The sequence below is a fragment of the Symphalangus syndactylus genome, chromosome 22, assembly GCF_028878055.3.
Source record: "Symphalangus syndactylus isolate Jambi chromosome 22, NHGRI_mSymSyn1-v2.1_pri, whole genome shotgun sequence".
NCBI classification, from domain to species: Eukaryota; Metazoa; Chordata; class Mammalia; order Primates; family Hylobatidae; genus Symphalangus; species Symphalangus syndactylus.
Genome location: NC_072444.2, coordinates 28,092,501 through 28,114,290, shown reverse-complemented (window position 1 = coordinate 28,114,290; position 21,790 = coordinate 28,092,501). Strand labels below are relative to the sequence as shown.

General features: G+C 41.8%; 2 protein-coding genes across 8 annotated transcripts in view; both read right to left on the bottom strand.

Annotated features, from left to right (window-relative positions):
• RERE (arginine-glutamic acid dipeptide repeats) overlaps positions 1 to 21,790 on the bottom strand; it is a 467,189-nt gene that overhangs the window by 413,502 nt on the left and 31,897 nt on the right. The gene's annotated exons all lie outside the window — the stretch shown is intronic.
• The window catches only part of LOC129472632 (large ribosomal subunit protein uL30-like), a 12,447-nt gene continuing 3,743 nt past the window's right edge, over positions 13,087 to 21,790 (bottom strand). The window contains exon 1 of the mRNA XM_055262494.2: positions 13,087 to 21,790. This exon is cut by the window's right edge and continues 3,743 nt beyond it. Within this exon, the coding sequence (XP_055118469.1) occupies positions 20,247 to 20,786 (540 nt within the window). The 5' untranslated portion in view covers positions 20,787 to 21,790 and the 3' untranslated portion in view covers positions 13,087 to 20,246.

Sequence of the window (21,790 nt, the reverse complement as noted above, 5' to 3'; positions counted from 1 at the left end):
AGAAAAAAGAAAAAAAAGAGAGAGAGAGACAGTGGCCTGAACTAGTGTAATGGATTAGGAAGAGATAAGAGATACAGGAAAGAGAAACAATACTTCATTCTATATAGTGAGGAGAAGAGAAGGAATCAACACAGCCCAGGGTTACTTACTTAGAAAACTGAGTAGCATTTATCAAAACAGGAAAACACAGAAAGACATGTTTAGGAGCAGGAAAATTCACTGTATTGTGAAATTTAATTATATTTACAAAAGTTATATAAAGACTTAGAGTAGGTTTTCTTTTAAGAGGTTGGAAGCTTTCTTGGGCATTTATCTAATTTTAAAATGCAATTTAATGTTAGTTATGTTTATAAGTAGAACTGGATACTTCAACAGAATTAATTCAACTTGAATTAATCAACATGTATCAAAAGCTGTTATTATTTTTCTTTTACCTTTATATAAAATACACTGAATAGACTAATATCATTTATAAACTGAATTCAAGGCTTAAGGAAAACTGGACTTTAAACTTTTTAACTTCTATAAATTGACTATTCATTTTCTACACCAGAAACTGTAAGTAGTTGGATATCACTGGCATGTAGCATTTCTGGTTGAAAACCGAGAAGTTCTAATTTGATGGCTTCTATTTTCTCTGTGAAATAGGAAATGAGGTCATCAATTCAGGAAATGGAACAGAAGGATGGGTGGTATGAGAAAGTAGACCAGGAATCCAAGGTTTAATACATAATTGAAATAAAAGCGATTGGAGGCCAGGCACAGTGGCTCATGCCTATAATCCCAATACTTTAGGAGTCCGGGGCAGGAGAATCGCTTGAGCCAGAGTTTGAGACCAGCCTGGGCAACATGGTGAAATCTCATCTCTACAAAAAGCAAGTCAAAATTAGCTGGGTGATGTGGTGCACATCTGCATTAATCCCAGCTACTTGGGAGGCCAAGGCAGAAGGATCACTTGAACCAGCAGGTCAAGGCTGTAGTAAACCAAGATTGCACCACTGCACTCCAACCTGGGCTGCAGAGTGAGGCCTTGTCTCAAAAAAAAAAAAAAAAAAAAAGAAAGAAAGAAAGAAAGAAAAATGCTGCTTATCAAAAAGGATGGGATTTCTAAATAAAAAGCTTTATTTATTAAAAAAATTAAAAATAGCCTGTCATCCCAGCACTTTGGGAGGCCAAGGCAGGCAGATCACTTGAAGGTCAGGAGTTCAAGACCAGCCTGGCCAACATGGTGAAACCTCATCTCTACTAAAAATAAAAACAAAATTAGCCAGCCATGGTGGTGCACGCCTGTAGTCCCAGCTACTTGGGAGGCTGAGGCAGGAGAATCACTTGAACCTGGGAGGCGGAGATTGCAGGGAGCAGAGATTGCACCACTGTACTCCAGCCTGGGTGACAGAGCGAAACTTTGTCTCCAAATATAATATAATAATAAAATAAAATAAAAATGAATAAATAAAAGTGATGGAGAAAAGACAAGCTATGTGGTGGAGGGATATAGAAGGACCACTTGAAATAGTTGCAGGCCATTTGGAGTAAAAAGGCCATGACTTCATGAGGCATCCATTAGCTGAATGATGTCTTTTTCTTTAAAATTACTTAGCAGCATAATGACTTTCTTCCAAATAATGTAAAAAGAACGTGTTTCTGGAATCTTGATTTTCAGCTATACCTTAAAGACAGAAATAACTAAGAGGAAATCTGATTATTTATGTACTTACACAGGAATACTCTGCACTCTAATTCTAACCACGGAAAAAAATTCTTTCCAGGAAAGTTGTATAAACCACAATATCCATTTCAGAAGATAATGAAAGTATCATTCATTCATTCATTATACTTTAATATCATTTCTAGGTCCTTTTTCTCTAATCCTTAAGTCAGAATTCTAGACGAGTATTGTCCAACAGAACTGTTGGGAATGATGGAAATATTCTGTATCTGTGCTGGCCAATACAGCACCCACTGTTCACATGTGGCCACTGAACACTTGAAATGCAGCTAGTGTGACTGAAGAACTTAACTTTAAATTTTATTTAAGTTAATTTAAATAGTCACATGAGGGTAGTGCCTACCATAAACAACAGGACAGTAAACTTTTCTGTTAAAGAAAATGAAGAAATTTACAGGCCAGTTAGGTGTCCAAGAGTCCTGTTTACAACACAAAAGATGTGAATTCACTCACTTACGAATACATGTAACAACCCTGACGCTTGTCCCTGAAGAGCCTTGTTTCTATTCTCATAATACAAGAGCTCTAAAGTTTCAAAAATGTGGGTGTGGACTAGGAGGACAAAGGAAACCCATTTCACACCCCAAGCTCCAAGAGAAACCGTGTACTTAGAGAAGGAGTTCATCATCCTTAGGGGAAAAATGTTCATCAGGCAACTTCTGGAGGCCAGGGGTTGGCAAACGGTGGCCCACAGGCCACATCTGGACTGCGACCTGTTTTTACGAATAAATTTTATAGGAACACAGACATACGCATTTGCTGTAAAAGCATGTATCCATGCTTTGGGGCTATAAAGGTAGAGGTGAGTAGTTGTGACCCTCTGGCCCACGCAGCCTAAAATGTTTACTACCTCACATAGTAAATCATTGATTTGAGTAAATGTTTTTACCCAATGATTTGAGTAAAAGGAGTAAAAGACTTTGTTTTGAGGGGTAAACTGCTACTGTATTTTATTTTTAGGAAAAAAGCAATTTCAAGGAAAAAACAAAAAACAAAAACAATCATATATGAAAGATTTAAAATACTGCACTTCCAATCCCAATCCACAGTATTCCATCAAAAAGTCACTGACCCAATAAATGACTGTCCAGGTACAAAGTGATAGGCAGATGCCTAAATCAGAATGACAACCTTAAGACACTGAATTCTGAACCATTTTTAAAGTTGTAAAACTCCAAACCACTATAAAGGATGTAAAACACATCATTTTGGTTTGTTTGGAGACAGGGTCTCAATTGCTCACCCAGGGTGAGGTGCAGTGGCACAGTCATGGCTCACTCCAGCTTCAACCTCCAAGGCTCAAGCGATCCTCCCATGTCGGCCTCCCAAATACCTGGGACTACAGGCTCATGCTATCATGCCCAGCTAACTTTATTATTTTATTTTTGTAGAGATGGGGTCTCTGCCTAGGCTGGTCTCAAACTCCCGGACTCAAGCGATACTCCTGCCTCGGCCTCCCAAAATGCTGGGATTACAGACATGAGTCACCACACCCAGGCCACACAATTTTTTTTTTTTTTTTTTTTTTTTTTGAGATGAAGTCTCACTCTGTTGCCCAGGCTGGAGTGCAGTGGCACAATCTCAGCTCACCACAACCTCCATCTCCCAGGTCCAAGCAATTCTCCTGCCTCAGCCTCCCGAGTAGCTGAGATTCCAGGCGCACACCACTGCACCTGGCTGGTTTTTTCTATTTTTAGTAGAGATGGGGTTTCACCATGTTGGCCAGACTGGTCTTGAACTCCCGACCTCAGGTAATCCACCCGCCTCGGCCTCCCAAAGTGCTGAGATTATAGGCGTGAGCCACTGCACCCGGCCAACACCATTAATTTTTAAGTACACTAATATATTGGAAATTTTCTAAAACAAAGCTTGAAACAACTATCACCAAAAGTTCTGTAGCACAAAGAGTCAATACCACTGAACACCGTGTTTTCACCTGTAACAGAGTAAACATTCTCATTTCAGAATATTATTGAAATAGTTAAGTAAGGTACTGTCATGAGGTACAGTACCTAACACAGAATGGGTAAGTATTTAAATTTTTTTTTTTAAAGGATGACTGTAAGGGGTCATTCCCCATGGATTATGGATAATTAGGGCCTTACTTTCTCAACAATGCAAACCTACATTTTCAATATTGTAGCATCACTGAATATTTTGGCCAAAACTAGATTTACAGAAAATGTCACCTACTGATTGAGAGCACAGTCTCGAGAAGCAGACTGCTTCAGTCTACTTATAGCCCTACTATGTGCTAGCTCTGTCCTCAGTTTCCTCATCTGCGGAAATAACTATACTTAACACTCCATGAAGAACAAGGGAAGGGTACAGTGATGTACAACACCACTGTGGCAAACTGCAAGCACTCAATAAAATGCTGTATCTTAAAAACCTATGGCTAATGTACTGCCCAAAATTGGTACAATCTTTTTTAGAGAGTAACTTGGCAATTTCTACTAAAATCTAAAATATGCCTAACTTTTGAATCAGTAACTCTATTTTTAGGAATTCATCCTGTAAAAATATTCCCAGGTTTATGAAAAGATATTGACAAGGATGTTAACTGCAGCATCATTCGTAACAGCAAATAACTGGAGGCAATCTAAACATCTATCAGTTGAAAACTGGCCAAATTATAATACTAACATGTTTTCTTATGGAATACCTGTAATTATTAAAAAATAGACTATGTGTGCACCTATTTGGGGAAATGTTCACGATTTGTGGTTAAGATTAAAAAGTGGGTCTCAGTACAGTATGTAGAATAAAATCTTATTTCTATTAATTAAAAAAAGAAAATAACTATAGCAGTCAGAACTCACTAAGGAGATGCAACAACCCACTTGCTGGGGGAAAAAAATGTAATGAAAAAGAAAATGCATACAGCATAAATGTTTTTTAGAGAAAAAACATGGAACTCCTCTAACAGTTATCATTTTGGAGATTAGAACTATTAGAAACTTGGCCGGGTGTGGTGGCTCACACCTAATCTCAGAACTTTGGGAGGCCGAGGCGGGTGGATCACTTGAGGTCGGGAGTTCGAGTCCAGCCTGGACAACATGACGAAACCCCATCTCTACTAAAAATACAAAAAAATTAGTCAGACGTGATGGCGCACACCTGAGGTCCCAGATACTCTGGAGGCTGAGGCAGGAAAATCGCTTGAACCCGGAAGGCAGAGGTTGCAGTGAGCTGAGACCGAGCCACTACACTCCAGCCTGGGTGACAGAGAGAAACTTGTTTCAAAAAAAAAAAAAAACAATTAGGAACTTCTATTTACTACATTTTTTTTTTTGCATTATGTGAAGTTTATAATTAGCATATACTAATTTTACAATCAGAAAAAAGATGGGCCGGGCGCGGTGGCTCACGCCTGTAATCCCAGCACTGTGGGAGGCCAAGGCGGGCGGATCACGAAGTCAGGAGATCAAGACCATCCTGGCTAACACAGTGAAATCCCGTTTCTACTAAAAATACAAAAAATTAGCCGGGCGTGGTGGCGGGCACCTGTAGTCCCAGCTACTCGGGAGGCAGTGGCAGGAGAATGGCATGAACCCAGGAGGCGGAGCTTACAGTGACCCGAGATCACGCCACTGCACTCCAGCTGGGGTGACAGAGTGAGACTCTGTCTCAAAAAAAAAAAAAAAGAAAGAGAAAAGAAAGATAAAAATAGGTTTTTAGAGACTTGGGAGAAACTCTGCTGCAAACACTGTTTAGGAAAAGATATAAAATTTTGTATGTACAGTACTATCATATGTACATGTACATATGTAATATCTATATACCCAATTTTGTAAAATAATCCCAATTTTGTAATACATATAACTAGAAAAAGAGACTGGAAGAAAAGACATCAAAATACAGACAGCTGTTATCTCTATAAACTCCATGAAGGCAGGAGCTTCAACTGTTTTATATTGAAATATATACTCAGTTACAAACATATGCTTTTTTTTTTTAATTACGAGATATAACCTGTCACTACACTGGACTGAAACTTATTGCTACTTGAAATATTTGTTCCTGATATATGCAACTGTGTTTTCCTTTATCCTCTTGAAGCATCATTCTAAGTAAAATCTTACAAAGTAAACTTACAAATCCAGCAAGGAAAAAAAATAAGATTACATACTGTACCTTGCTCTGATAAGAACTTTACAATGGCTTTGAGGAACTCAACAAGGAAAATAAGTGTTTCTAAGAAGAAGAAATTTGGCCGGACGTGGTGGCTCACACTTGTAATCCCAGCACTTTGAAAGGCCAAGGCAGGTGGATCACCTGAGATCAGGAGTTCAAGACTAACCTAGCCAACATGGTGAAACCCCATCTCAGCTAAAAATACAAAATAATTAACTGGGCGTGGTGGCGGGCACCTGTAGTCCCAGCAGCTACTCAGGAGGCTGAGGCAGAAGAATCACTTGAACCCGGAAGGTAGAGGTTGCAGTGAGCTGAGATTGGCCACTGCACTCCAGCCTGGGCAACAGAGCAAGACTCGGTCTCAAAAAAAGAAAAGAAAAAGAAATGCATGGGCTGGGCATGGTGGCTCATGCCTGTAATCCCAGCACTTCGGAAGGCTGAGGCAGGTGGATCACTTGAGGCCAGGAGTTCAAGGCCAGTCTGGCCAACATGGCGAAATTCTGTTTACTAAAAGTACAAAAATTAGCCAGGCTTGGTGGCACATGCGTGTAATCCCAGCTACTTGGGAAGCTGAGGTGCAAGAATTGCTTGAACCCAGGAAGTGAAGGTTGCAGTGAGCAGAGATCGTGCCATTGTATTCCAGCCTGGGCGACTTGGAAATTTACTTCTTTGAAAAATAAAAATAAAAAAATAAGTGAATATCTGGTCTGTACCTTTAATACAGTATCAACTAAACTTAAAAGAAAAAGAATTTTGCTGATTGAATTACCAAAGAAAGTTCCTGAAAATTTTAAGGTCCAAAAATATTACTATTATTTGTCATCTTAAAGATCTAACAGTCAAAACATCTGTCTAAATAGAGGTGTTCAAGAAATATTTCATGCTTTGAAATGCTATAGCAATAATATGAAATTATATTAAATCATAACCAGATGATATGTCTTCATAACAGCTCTTGTGCAAAGAAAGCAGATGCTGAAAGGAGGTTGCTGGCCAGGTGCGGTGGCTCACACCTGAAATCCCAGTGCTTTGGGAGGCCAACGTGGGCCAGTCACTTGAGCTCTGAAGTTCAAGACCAGCCTGCACAACATGGCAAAACTCCATGTAAAAAAATACAAAAATAGCTGGGCGCGGTAGCTCACGCCTGTAATCCCAGCACTTTGGGATTGGGTGGGCGAATCACGAGGTGAGGAGTTCGAGACCAGCCTGACCAACACGGTGCCCTGTCTCTACTAAAAACACAAAAATTAGCCAGGTGTGGTGGTGCATGTCTATAATACCAGCTACTTGGGAGGCTGAGGCAGGAGAATTGCTTGAACCTGGGAGGCAGAGATTGCAGCAAGCTGAGATCGCGCCACTGCACTCCAGCCTAAGCGACAGAGCAAGACTCCATCTCAGAAAAAAATTATATCTAAAGGAAGTTCCAATGCTATTGTTATCAAAATGCTATTGTTATCAAAACCAATGCTACTGATATCAAAAATTTGATATGGCCGGGCGCGGTGGCTCATGCTTGTAATCCCAGCACTTTGGGAGGCCGAGGCGGGTGGATCACGAGGTCAGGAGATCGAGACCACGGTGAAACCCCGTCTCTACTAAAAATACAAAAAATTAGCCGAGCGTGGTGGCGGGCACCTGTAGTCCCAGCTACTCGGAGAGGCTGAGGCAGGAGAATGGCGCGAACCCGGGAGGCGGAGCTTGCAGTGAGCCGAGATTGCGCCACTGCACTCCAGCCTGGGCGACAGAGCGAGACTCTGTCTCAAAAAAAAAAAAAAAAAAAATTTGATATCAATGATAGTCAAAGACAATGAGAAAGGGAAATGTCACAAAAGAATTGCCATAGAATTTTAATAGAATGATCTCTAAGTGATCTTTCCCACTCATTTACTCAAGTCTTTGACATCAGCTCATAGCCTTCCTTCTCAACAGGATCCTGTCATAATCCAGGGTGATGGCAACAAAAATGTACTCATCTAACCAGGTACCTGGTTCCTAGTTGTCCTCTCTCCACGAATCTACACACTCAGCCAAACCTGCTCCACCTCTAAAGCCATTCATTCGTGGCATCCCATTCTCTAGCCATAATCACCAGCAATCCTGAATACTCGAGATGCATTTGTTCTCCAGCCTCAACAGTACCTGTCTTTCTTTGGTCCTCAGTTTTCTTCATTTCAGCATCTTTCAGATTTCACTTCTACTTTCTCTGGTTTATACTCACTGCTTGTAGGAATTTAGTATTATCTCCTTCATTTTGGCAAAGTATTTTTTTTTTTTTTTTTGCTACGGAGTTTCGCTCTGGTTGCCCAGGCTGGAGTGCAATGGCGCGATCTCGGCTCACCCCAACCTCTGCCTCCCCGGTTCAAGCAATTCTCCTGCCTCAGCCTCCTTAGTAGCTGGGATTACAGGCATGTGCCACCATGCCTGGCTAATTTTGTATTTTTAGTAGAGATGGGGTTTCTCCATGTTGTGTCAGGCTGGTCTCAAACTCCCAACCTCAGGTGATCTGCCCGCCTCGTCCTCCCAAACTGCTGGGACTACAGGCATGAGCCACCACGCCTGGCCATCATTTTGGCAAACTATTAAAACCTGTAAGAAATCTAATTTATTTCAATGACCTAAAAGAACCAAACAAGAATTAATAGTCTATTATACAGAATAAAACCATGCTTCATCTCATCTTCTCAAGACATAAACATGACAAACATGAAAGTGCTCATTCATTGGTGGGTATTTTAACTCCTCAATAGTCCAACCCTCATCTGCTTTTCCTTAAAATTATTTCATTATTCCAGCTGAGGAGAATTAAATCATGTGAAAAGCCCCATATCGCCTTTCATAGTAGCATTTCTTCTTTCTTTTTTTTTTTTTTGAGACAGAGTCTCACTCTGTCACCAGGCTGGACTGCAGTAGTGGGATCTCAACTCACTGCAACCTCCGCTTCCTGGGTTCAAGCGATTCTCTCGCCTCAGCCTCCTGAGTAGCTGGGACTACAGGCACATGCCACCACGCCTGGCTAATTTTTGTATTTTTAGTAGAGACAGGGTTTCACCATGTTGGCCAGGATGGTCTCGATCTCTTGACCTTGTGATCTGCCTGCCTCGGCCTCCCGAAGTGCTGGGATTACAGGCATGAGTCACCGCACCCAGCCACATTTCTTCTTTCTTTATAAATTTTTTCTGGGCCAGGAACAGTGGCTCACACCTATAATCCCAACACTTTGGGAGGCCGAGGCAGGAAGACTTCTTGAAGCTAGGCATTCAAGACCAGCCTGGGCAACAAAGTAAGACCCTGACCTTGTCTCAGCAAAAAATAAAAAGATAAAAATTAGCCAGATGTGGTGGCATGCACCTGTAGTCCCAGCTACTCAGGAGACTGAAATGAGAGGATCTCTTGAGCCCAGAAGGTAGAGGCTGCAGTGAGCTACAATCACGCCACTGCACTCCAGCCTGGGCAACACAGTAAGATCTTGCCTCTAAAAACTAAACAAATAAATAAACTTTTTAAAAAAACAATTTTTTCCCTTAACTATATTTTCTAGCACCTAATATTAAATACACATGGTGGTTATTTCATGTTTTCTAGGAAACAAGTAACTAACATAAAACAAAAAATAAATAAAATACACATGGTGTGTGTTTGATAAACAATGGAATATTTTACCTCTTTCATCACTTAAGCTTTGCATATATTAACTCATCTAACTCTTACAACAATTTTATGAGGTAGGTATTATTACTATCTCCATTTTGTATTGAGGAAGCTGAGGCCCAGGGGGGTTAAGTAACTTCCTCATTAATATAAAGTCTCTATGTGGTAGAGCTCAGATTTAAACCCAGGCAGTCTTGGATTCTGCATCTGTGCTCTTAGCAATCATGCCACACTACCTCTTGAACCCAGGCTAAACTTTTGCTTAACTGAGAAATCTTTCTACTGAAAACATGGTTGATAATTAGTTTCAATATATTCCAGTAAACACCATATTAGTACATAGTTTCCATACCAATTGTAATAATCTCTAAATTCTTCATCTGTTTATCATTCATAACACAGTAATACATTCTTCCTATTTTCACAAACCATTTCTTATATAAATTTCCTAAACTTTACATTTCCTTTCACTTTAAATGGCTCAGTAGCTTTCTAATTTTTTCATTCACCTGAAGTTACCGGGTTACTTTCTTTACTGTCTCATTCTTTTCTTTTTTAAGACGGGCTCCCTCTGTCGCCCAGGCTGGAGCGCGGTGGCATGATACTGGCTCGTTCCAACTTCTGCTTCCCGGGTTCAAGCGACTCTAGTGCCTCAGCCTTCCAAGTAGCTGGGACTACAGGTGCACACCACCATGCCCCACTAATTGTTGTATTCTGAGTAGAGACAGGGTTTCGCCATGTTGGCCAGGCTGGTCTTGAACTCCTGGCTTCACGTGATCTTCCTGGCTTGGCCTCCCAAAGTGTGGGACTACAGGTAGGAGCCACTGCACCTAGCCCCAAAACATTGTTTCATTCTATTAAGCATGTAATATACAACTTACCAAATTTTGTAACTAAGTTTTCCTCTTTCCTTCTTCTAAAAACTATCAATGTTTGAACTTCCCCTTAAATTCTTTTTTATTATTATTTTTTTGAGGCAGGGTGTCACTGTCACCCAGGCTGGAGTGCAGCAGCACCATCACGGCTCACTGCAGCCTCGACCTCCCCGGGATCAGGTGATCCTCCCACCTCTGCCTCCAGAATAGCTGAGAGCGTAGGCATGCGCCACCACGGCCAACTAATTTTTTTTTTTTTTTTGGTATTTTTTGTATAGGTGGGGTTTCACCATATTGCCCAGGCTGGTCTCGAACTGCTGGGCTCAAGCTATCCACCTGTCTCCAACTCCCAAAGTGCCAAAGTGCAAGGATTACAGGCATGAGCCACCACACCAGACCTAAATACTTTCTTTTACTGAATGTTAAAACAGTATCAAAGTCAAAAATTAGAACCACTTATTCTGAGTGAAGCCAATAAGCACTTCACCTTTGAAGGAGTTCTAAGTAGAACACGAAGGAAAGTCATCAATATTTTATCTGCTAACATTTACACTGCAACCTACTTAAAAAGTTAAGTTATATGGGTGCTTCCACTTCTGGAAAGTATTGGCTTATCTAAGAAGTCCAGATTTTCTCTTTGCCCTTCTAGAAAACACATACTATCAAGTGTCATCAAATATTTTTCTTATGTTTTATACCATTAAAATTTAATAATGGAGGTGACTGTGAAGGGAGAAAGAACAAATCCCCAAGCCTAGGTTTAATTTTTAGAACTTTTTGAAGAAAAATATCAAGAAAATAGGAAAACAGAGAATGAACATTATATTTTCTACATGAAATTAAAACAGTAGTTTGAGACAGGTCACTCTGAAAACAAAGTGTCATTTTTTTTTTTTTTTTTTTTTTTGAGACGGAGTCTCGCTCTGTCACCCAGGCTGGAGTACAGTGGCGCAGTCTCGGCTCACTGCAAGCTCTGCCTCCCGGGTTCACGCCATTCTCCTGCCTCAGCCTCTCCGAGTAGCTGGGACTACAGGCGCCCGCCACCACGCCCGGCTAATTTTTTGTATTTTTAGTAGAGATGGGGTTTCACCGTGGTCTCGATCTCCTGACCTCGTGATCCACCCACCTCGGCCTCTCAAAGTGCTGGGATTACAAGCGTGAGCCACCGCGCCCGGCCTTTTTTTTTTTTTTTTGAGATGGAGTCTCGCTCTGTCGCCCAGGCTGGAGTGCAGTGGCACAATCTCGGCTCACTACAAGTTCCGCCTCCTGGGTTCACGCCATTCTCTTGCCTCAGCCTCCTGAGTAGCTGGGACTACAGGTGCCCGCCACCACACCCAGCTACTTTTTCTATTTTTTAAGTAGAGACCGGGTTTCACCGCATTAGCCAGGATGGTCTCAATCTCCTGACCTCATGATCCACCTGCCTCGGCCTCCCAAAGTGCTGGGATTACAGGCGTGAGCCACCGTGCCCGGCCCCAAAGTGTCATACTTTTAATAAAAGTATATGGTATGGTAAAAAAAAAAAAAAAGCTTCAACTACCCAGACCTCAATTTGAAGCCCAAATGTTATGTTACTAATAGTGATACCCTGCACAAATTAATTCTCTGAACCTCCATTTCCTCATCTGGAAAAGAGTAGTAATACCGTCTACCCTGAAGAATGGGTTATTAGAATAAGAATACAGCAGCTCAATCATTCCTTTTCTCTAACCATTTCTTACAGTCACCACACTAAGCAAACAGCAAGAATTGACTCACCTCAAGCCATTACATAAAATTTATCTAATGTATTAGACAGTGAGTTAAAGTATCAAATAATTCTCATTGTGATGACCCCACATAGACTGTTGTCTTAAAGTCTCTCTGCTGTATTCAGTTCTAAGAAGATGTTTCTTGATGTGCAGTTAAATTTACAATAAATTACCTGAAAATTTTCTCAAGCATGCCAAAAATCACAAGATCTATTTATATATTTTAGCAATCTAGTGAAAACGTTCTTTACTTATCAAGAACTGATGATACTTAAACTTCCTTCCAGAGGTCCCTACTCAGTTTAATTTGTGATAGCACTTGTATGTGAGAGAGCAAACACTATACATTTTAAGCAAAGAAAAATACTATAGAAGACTTCATTTTTTACAGAGTTTAAAGGAAAGTTGATTCTGATGTTCAGAAATACAGTGGCTCGGGAGTGGTGGCTCATAACTATAATTCCAGCACTTCGGGAAGCTTAGACAGAAGGATCACTCGTGCCCAGGAGTTCAAGACCAGCCTGGGCAACATGGCAGAACCCCGTCTCTACAAAAAATACAAAAACTACTCAGTTGTAGTGGCATGTGCCTGTAGTCCCAGCTACTCAGGAGGCTGAGGAGGGAGGATCACTTGAGTCCACGAGGTGGACATTGCAGTGAGTCAAGATCATGCCACTGTGACCTTGTCTCCCAAATAAAAAAAAGAAAGAAAGACAAATACAGTTACTAAACAGTTTCGTTTTTGTTTTTGTTTTGAGACAGTCTTGCTCTGTCACCCAAGCTAGATTGCAGTGGTGCAATCTTGGCTCACTGCAACCTCCATCTCTTGGGTTCAGGCAATTCTCCTGCCTCAGCTCCCAAGTGGCTGGGATTACAGGCATGTGCCACCATGCCTGGCTAATTTTTGTATTTTTAGTAGAGACAGGGTTTTGCCATGTTGGCCAGGCTGCTCTCGAACTCCTGACCTCAAGTAATCTGCCTGCCTCAGCCCCCCAAAATGCTGGGATTACTGGCATAAGCCACCACACCCACTCCAGTTACTGAACAGTTTTATGTGTAACATCACTTAGACTCTATCCTAAGGAAATAATTGTAAATATGAGACGACATTTATCTGCTAGAATATAAGTTCCAGCCGGGTGCAGTGGCTCACACCTGTAATCCCAGCAGTCTGGGAGGCCAAGGTGGGCAGATCATGAGGTCAGGAGTTTGAGACCAGCCTGGCCAACATGGTGAAACCCCATCTCTACTAAAAATACAAAAATTAGGCTGGGCACGGTGGCTCACACCTGTAATCCCAGCACTTTGGGAGGCAAGGTGGGTGGATCACCTGAGGTCCAGGAGTTCGAGACCAGCCTGACCAACAAGGTGAAACCCCATTTCTACTAAAAATACAAAAATTAGCCGGGCATGGTGGCAAGTGCCTGTAGTCCCAGCTACTCGGGAGGCTGAGACAGGGGAATTGCTTGAACCTGGGAGGCGGAGGTTGCAATGAGCTGAGATCGCGCCACTGCACTCCAGCCTGGGCGACAAAGCAAGACTGTCTCCAAAAAAAAAGAAAGAATCTAAGCTCCATGAGAGCAGAGATTTTTTTCTATTTATTCATTATCATATCTCAGTGCCTAGAATAATGACAATCACTTATTTACTGAATGAAAATAAAAAGATCCATAGTGTTACAACAGTAAAAAACAGAAAACACTTATGATACATTATGCATTCATTATAATGATGATGAAAATTTATGATTACATAAAAGTGCTTACACTCATTTATTTAAAAAACATTAACTTAGTGGCCAGGAGCAGCTTATGCCTGTAATCCCAGCACTTTGGGAGGTTGAGGCGGGCAGATCACTTGAGGCCATGAGTTCAAGACCAGCATGGCCAACATGGTGAAACCCCATCTCCACAAAAAAATACAAAAATTAGCCAGGCACGGTGTTGCGCACCTGTAATCCCAGCTACTTGGGTGGCAAGATTCTGTCTCAAAAAAAATGCCTAAGTCACTAACTTAGGCATTAAGAAGACTAGGTTCTAATGCCAGCTCTGTCACTAATTTGACCTGTACCTCAGGGTAAAGGACAACCTATTTGGGCTCCAGCACCCTCATATGTATTATTTCCTTCCCATTTCCAGGCCTTGGCTGGTCTTAATGAGACTGGCTTTGGGTAGACATTACAGCGAGTACATGCCTGAGTTACCTCAGAAAGCAAAGACTAACACAAACAGCAGAGAAAAAGGGGATACGACCTGGAGCAGATCAAATGCTGCATCCCACTGGACTAGGAGAACCTCAGTGACATGCTCTTCAAGCCACACTGACTCAGAATCGTCCATTTTTAACTCTAGGACCTCAAAGCACCCTTGAACCACTTTACAATAAACAGCAAGTAATTTAGGTCATCTGAGTCAAGGGAACAATGCCATCCAGGGTATACCAAAATATCAAGCCCTACTGTCAAAAGGACCAGAAAATAAAGTACAGGTGGAGAGGAAGTGATTTCACCTGCTGGAAATAGAAAAAGTAGATCTGTGTGTCAGCCAACAACTATCACACAATGGAACAGGATGCTTACCTCTCTGCTGGAGGAAAAGAAGCTATTCTCAAGTACTTAGAATAAAAACTATTATAATCTTACTATATCTATTTTATGTCATCTGAGAGCGATCCATGAGGACAATGCTTCCTCTTTCAGAGAATCTTCCAACTGAAAATCTCAAAGAATTCCCAAGCACCACTTGCCCTTCAACACCTACCTACACCTCACTTCTCTGCCCCACACTCACAAACTTTATTAGCATCCACAATTAAAGAACCATGAGGCCAGGCGCGGTAGCTCATGTCTGTAATCGCAGCACTCTGGGAGGCCAAGGTAGAAGGATCACTTGAGCCCAGAGGGTTGAGACAAGCCTGGGCAACATAGTGAGATCTTGTCTGCACAAAAAAAAAAAAAAATTATTGGCCAGGAACGGTGGCTGACACCTGCAATCCCAGCATTTTCAGAGCCCAAGGAAGGCAGATCACAACGTCAAGAGATCCACACCATTCTGGCCAACATGGTGAAACCCCGTCTCTACTAAAAATACAAAAATTAGCTGGGCATGGTGGCACACACCTGTTGTCCCAGCTACTTAGGAGGCTGAGGTAGGAAAATCACTTGAACCCTGGAGGCGGAGGCTGCAGTGAGCCAAGATCATGCCGCTGTACTCCAGAGCCTGGCGACAGAGCAAGACTCTGTCTCAAAAAATAAAAGCTTTTTTTTTTAATTAGCTGGGTGTGGTGGCACATGCCTGTGGTCCCAGAGGCTGAGGTAGGAGGGTTGCTTAAGCCTGGGAAGTCAAAGCTGCAGTGAGCTATGACTGTCCCACTGCAATTCCAGCCTGGGCAACAGGGTGAGACCCTGTCTTAAAACAAATAAACAAAAAACAAAATAAAATAAAACTCTGCTCTGCCACTTCCTAGCTGAGTTACTTTGGGAAAGTTATTGAATCTCTCCGTGCCTCCATTTTCTCACAATTATAAAATGGGGATAATATCTGTTACACTGGATTGGGATAAAGATTAAATTCATCTAGAATGCCTGGGTAAATACTTAGCATAAAATAGATTTCCAAAAATGTAAGGCCAATTTCTACTGAGGCCTATTCCTTACAAAGAAAACTGACGACACATAGGAATTCTCATTCCTTGTAGTGATCTAAATTACCAAACCATGCAACATCTTAATATAAAAGAGAAATCTCAAGGAAGGAAATGAAGTTACTGCCTCATGGTTTTACTAACAAGCAGTTTTTAAATTGCAGGTTCACAGAGGGATTTGGGGGACCCATTAATTCCCTGAAATTATACCTAATTTTGAAGCAGTGTGCTACTTCTATAAATGTCTTCACTGAATTTCCACTAGCTCCAACCCTATTTCTCTATTCTCCTTTACAGCAAATATCCTCAAAAAGGTGCTATACTCACTCTCTCAAATTCTCCTTTCATTCTTTCTTAAACCCACTCCAATAAGAATGTTGAACCAAACCCTGCACTGAAACTAATCTTGCCAAGATCATCTGTCCACATTGCTAAATCCAATGATCAGTTCTCAGTCCTAAGCTGATTTTTAGCAGATTTTTGACACACTTCATCTACCCCTCCTGCTTGAATACATTTTTCTCATCTGGCTTCCAGGATGCCATATAATATAGTCTATGATTTCTTGGTTTTCCTCCTTTTTTGCTGATCTCTTATCAGCTTTTGTTGCTGACTGTTGTCTCAGACTTTTTAACGTCCCTGGACTTTGTCCTTGAACCTTTCCTCTTCTCTTCCCTATACTCCACTGGTAATCTCTTCTGGTTTCCCAGCTTTACTTACACTTGGCACACACTCACAACTAGGTATCTCCAACCCAGGTTTCTCACATGAATTCCAGACTCTTACACCATCTTAAAACTGTCTACTTGGCATCTCCACTTGAGTATCTAATACTATGTTAACCTCAGTGTGTCCAAAGTAAGCTCAAGAGGCCAGGTGCGGTGGCTCACGCCTGTAATCCCAGCACTTTGGGAGGCCGAGGTGGGAAGATCACTTGAGGTCAGGAATTCGAGACCAGCCTGGCCAAAATGGTGAAACCCTGCCTCTACTAAAAACACAAAAATTAGCTGGGTGTAGTGGCAGGCACCTGTAATCTCAGCTACTCAGGAGGCCAAGGCAGGAGAATCACTTGAACCCAGGAGGTGGAGAGTGAAGTGAGCCAAGATTGCACCACTACACTCCAGCCTGGAAGACACAGTGAGACTCCATCTTAAAAAACAAACAAACAAATAACCTGCTCTAAACACAGCCTTCCCATGTCAGCTCCTGACAACCCCATCCTTTGAGCTGCACAGTCCCAAACCTTGGAATCATCCTTGACTTCTTTCTTTCAACTCCTACCCTTCAGTGAAATTCATCAGAGACCAGGCATGGTGGCTCATGCCTATAATTCCAACACTTGGGGAGGCCGAGACAAGAGGATCATGTGAGCCCAGGAGTTCAAGACCAGCCTGGGCAACATAGTGAGACCCCATTTCTACAGAAAGTTTTTAAAATTAGCTGAGCATGGTGGCACATGCCTATATTCCCATCTACTTGGGAGGCTGACGTAGATGGATCACCTGAGCCAGGGAGGTCAAGGCTGCAGTGAGCCGTGCTCATACCACTGCACTGCAGCATGGGCAACAGAGTGAGATTCTGACTAAAAAAATTTAAAAACTCATCAGAAAATACTGTCGCTCTATCTTCAAAATACATACAGAAGTCATATACTTTTCACAAGTCTACTAGCAAATGGATGTAAGCACCATCATTTCTCACATGAATTATTATCGTAATAGCCTCCCACCTATCTCATTATTTCTAGCCTGTTGTCCCAGTCTACTGTCCACAAAGGAGTCTTCTGTCCTTTTAAAATGCAAATAATGCACTATGGGAGGCCAAAGTGGGAGGACTGTTTGAACTCCGGAGTTTGAGACCAGCATGGGCAACCTAAGGAGAGCTGTCTACTAAACAGAAATTAAATTTTTTTAAAAAAAGAAAGAAGAGAAAATGCAAATCACATCATGTCACTTCTTTGCTCAAAACCATCCAGTGCCTTCCCCATTTCAATTTAAGCCAAAGTCCTTAAAAGGGCCCCAAGAAGCACCTTTACTTGCCCCCACCCCCTTACTGGTGAACATCTACCTCAGAAGTCAAAACAGACATCATAGAGTGAATGGGTGGTCCCCAGAAAGCTATGTCCAAGTCTTAACCCCCAGTTCCTGGGGACTGCCACCAAAGATTGCCAGCAGCCACCAGAAGCAAGGAGGAAGTATGGAATGGGCTGTCCCTAAGAGCCCCCAGAAGGAACTAACCCTGCCAACCAACACCTTGATTTCAGACTTCTGGCCTCCACAACTGTGGCACAATAAATGTCTGTTGTGTTAAGCCACCAAGCATGTGCTTGGAATGGCAGCCCCAGGAAACTGACACACCACTCTACCCCCTGCTCATTCTGCTCCCACCACGCTGTCTTCCTTGTGCCCACTTTAGGACCTTTCCACTGACTATTCTCCTCTGTCTGGGAAGCTCATGCTGCAGAACTCCACATGGCTAACTCCCATACATTTTAGCCTTTTGCTCAAACATCATCCTCTCTATGAGGCCTATCCTGACTTCCCTATTTAAATTGCAACAACCACCATCTTTCCACTTCTTTCAAACTCCCTTACAGTATCTATTTTTTTCCACAGCATTTATCATACTCTAATATACTACATAACATTCTTGTTTATTACCCATTGGATTCCATAGAATATAAGCTCCACAGAGGCAAGGTTTTTAGGTTTGCTTGGGGTTTTTTTCTCTTTTGTTCACTGGTGTATCCTAAACATCTATAAACTATGCCTGGCAGACAGTAGCTATTCAATAAATACATGCTGAATAAATCTGTTGAACGAACATGTATATGTACATGTCTTTTTCTGGAAACAGAATCCACAGTTTTTATCAGATTAATAAAGTGATCGCTACCCAAAAAAGGTTTCCAAATCTTTGTTCTCAAGCTTTAAGTGGTTAAGGAAAAGGGAATTCTATCCTAAAAGACCCCAACTCTAAAAAAAGCAAACAAAACCCCAGAAACACTCATACTATGACTTTGTATCTTACAAATGGTAGATATAAGTTTAAATTTCATACTCCCAAAACCAAATTTTGCTAAAGAAAAAAAGACAGTCCACTACAATTTAATGGCTTGAGAAGTACCTTCACCCACTTTTCACAGAACCTTGTACACTAAAAGGTGTAACCAGGATGAGCTTATGTCTCTACTGCTGAAGCAACAAAGGGTGGCCAGCAGTGTGAAGCATTCACATAAGCCAGTCAAAGTTCCACACAGCTCAAGAACATGATCTAATGCTCCACCTAGGTAAAATCCTATCCAAAGTAGGGGAGTAGAACCAAAGTAAATCACAACCTGTCTAGCATCTATCCTTACTATGGAATAAACAGATGTTTACTCAAAATACAATACTGTTTTTAAGACCTTGAGAAACCATAGAAGAGATGTCATTTACACACCCCTTCAGTATGAACCATAAAGCATAACAATGAAAGGCAGTCAAGCATAGGAAAACCTGTTAATGGATTTTGATAACAGCAGAAAGGCACCCACTACATTCCTTATTATTGCTGCAACATATTTCACAGTTACTACTAAACAGGTCTAGGCTAATACAATCACACCAAACACCAGAATTCAGCATATTACTTATCCAAGCATACATTCTTCAGACATATCTTTTATATTAAATCAATGACCATTACAGAGGAAAATATGCACATCTGCTGTTCCATCTTTCTTGTTCCATCAGCAAGTGGATTCACAATGCAATCAAGTCCTAGTCCTTACCTTTTCTGGTTCCATTCTCCAACAGAGGAATTTCAAGGATACAGAATCTATGACATACTTTGAAGAGAAAGGCATTTTAAACTCTAATTAACTCATAATTTGCCTTGAGCTGCTTTTTTTTGAGACGAAGTCTCACTTTTGTCCCCCAGGCTGGAGTACGATGGCGCAATCTTGGCTCACCGCAACCTCCCGCCTCCCGGGTTCAAGCAATTCTCCTGCCTCAGCCTCCTGAGTAGCTGAGACTACAGGTGCCAACCACCACACCCAATTAATTTTTGTATTTTTAGTAGAGATGGGGTTCCACCACGTTGGCCAAGCTGGTCTCAAATTCCTGACCTCAAGTGATCTGCCCACCTTGGCCTCCCAAAGTGCTGGGATTACAGGTGTGAGCCATCGCGCTCGGCCTGCCTTGAGCTGTTTTTTTAAATACCAGTAAGACTTTCACATCTCAGAACACATCATTTTATCAAATCCCAAACCCAACGACTCTTCATCACCTCCACCACTACCACACTAACCCAGGCCCACAGCACATCCCCTGCAGAGTCTGGCCACACTCCTCATCAGCCCGCCTGCTTCCACTCTGACTGGCAGTAGTCTAACTTTCTTTTTTTCAACTTGAAAGCAGTTACTGTTTATTTAAACTGATCAGACTAGAAAAATAATTGTGGTAAACACCTCAGTTCATTCTTCTAAGAAGCCTGTGGATCTGGTCCTCCCTGTTGCCAGCATCTCCACCTTCTACAAAATGGGTGGTTTTTCTTCATTCTACCTTGTGGAGAAAATAATTTGAAGGGCCACAGGAAGTTATTTGCTTCTTTAAAGCGTTTTCCAACAGTATAGATGTCATGAATCAGATCCTCCATGCAGATGATGCCATATTTACCAAGAGATAGAGCAATCAAAACGTTATCTGTCAAAGCAATTTGCTTATTGATCTTGCCATAACTATGCTTGTAGATTCGTTCATTTACTGACTTCAGATTTGGGTTCCCCCATGTAATATATGGCTCTACAATCCTCAGCATGTTAATTGAAGCCTTGTTGAGCTTCACAAAGGTTCCATTGAAGATTTGACAAAGGCGAAGAAGCTGCAACACTTTTCGGACCTCTGGGCTCACACCATTGATACCTCTGGTCCTGACGACAAAGGCCAATTTGGGTTCTGCAGGTACACAGAAGTTGCCAGCTTTTCTTGCCATCCTTGCCATTCGAATTTCAGTTCTGTACATCTGCCTATATTCCTTGTGATAGTGCTTTGCTTTTTCATAAACAAGCTTCCTCCTTGCCTTTCAAAGCATGTTTTGGGCAAACTTCTTTCTCAGGCGCTTGATCTTCAGCTCTGTGAAATTCCTTTGCTTTTTCTTAAGGGTTTCTGGCACAGCAGGAACCACCTTCTTCTCTTCAACACCCTCCACGGTTCCAGCTGGTAAAGAGCACAGTCTAACTTTCACACAGCAGCCAAAGTGATCTTTTTAAGACAGAGATCAGATTCTGTCACACACACCTGATGAAAACCTTCCAGTGGCATTATACTTGGAATGAAAGCCAGAGGTCTTAGCATGGTCCACAGGGAACTTTATGACCTGGCTCCTGCCCCTCTTTCCTGGTATCACCTCCTACTGTTCTCCCAGAGTTTTTCCACTGTTCCTTGACCAAACCAGCAGGTTTCCACCTCAGGACTTTTGCACCTGATGTTCCCTCTGCCTGGAAAGCTCTATTCCTATACCTCTGCATGGCTCCTTAGCCTGTTCAAGACCTTGTCCAAACGTCACCTCTTCAGAGAAGCCATCCCTAAATAACCTACTTAAAATGGTACCATCCATAAACCCTGTCAGTGTCTCTCTCTTTTTTTCTGAGTATCATGGTTGCCTCATTTTATAATTTATAATTTGTTTATAATTTGTTTAATCAGAACTGAAGCATTTATTTCCCTGTAAAATGAAATCTGGGCAGAACAAATACTATTTTATAGGCCACTCATTTTTAAGTTAAACACAATATATAAACAAACATACACACCTTTAAAAAAAAACATGCTTTGGCCAGGCACAGTGGCTCACACCTGTAATCCCAGCACTTTGGGAGGCCAAGGCAGGCGGATCACCTGAGGTCAGGAGTTCCAGACCATCCTGGCCAATAAGGTGAAACCTCGTCTCTACTAAAATTACAAAAATTAGCCAGGTGTAGTGGTGGGTGCCTGTAATCCCAGCTACTTGGGAGGCTGAGGCAGGAG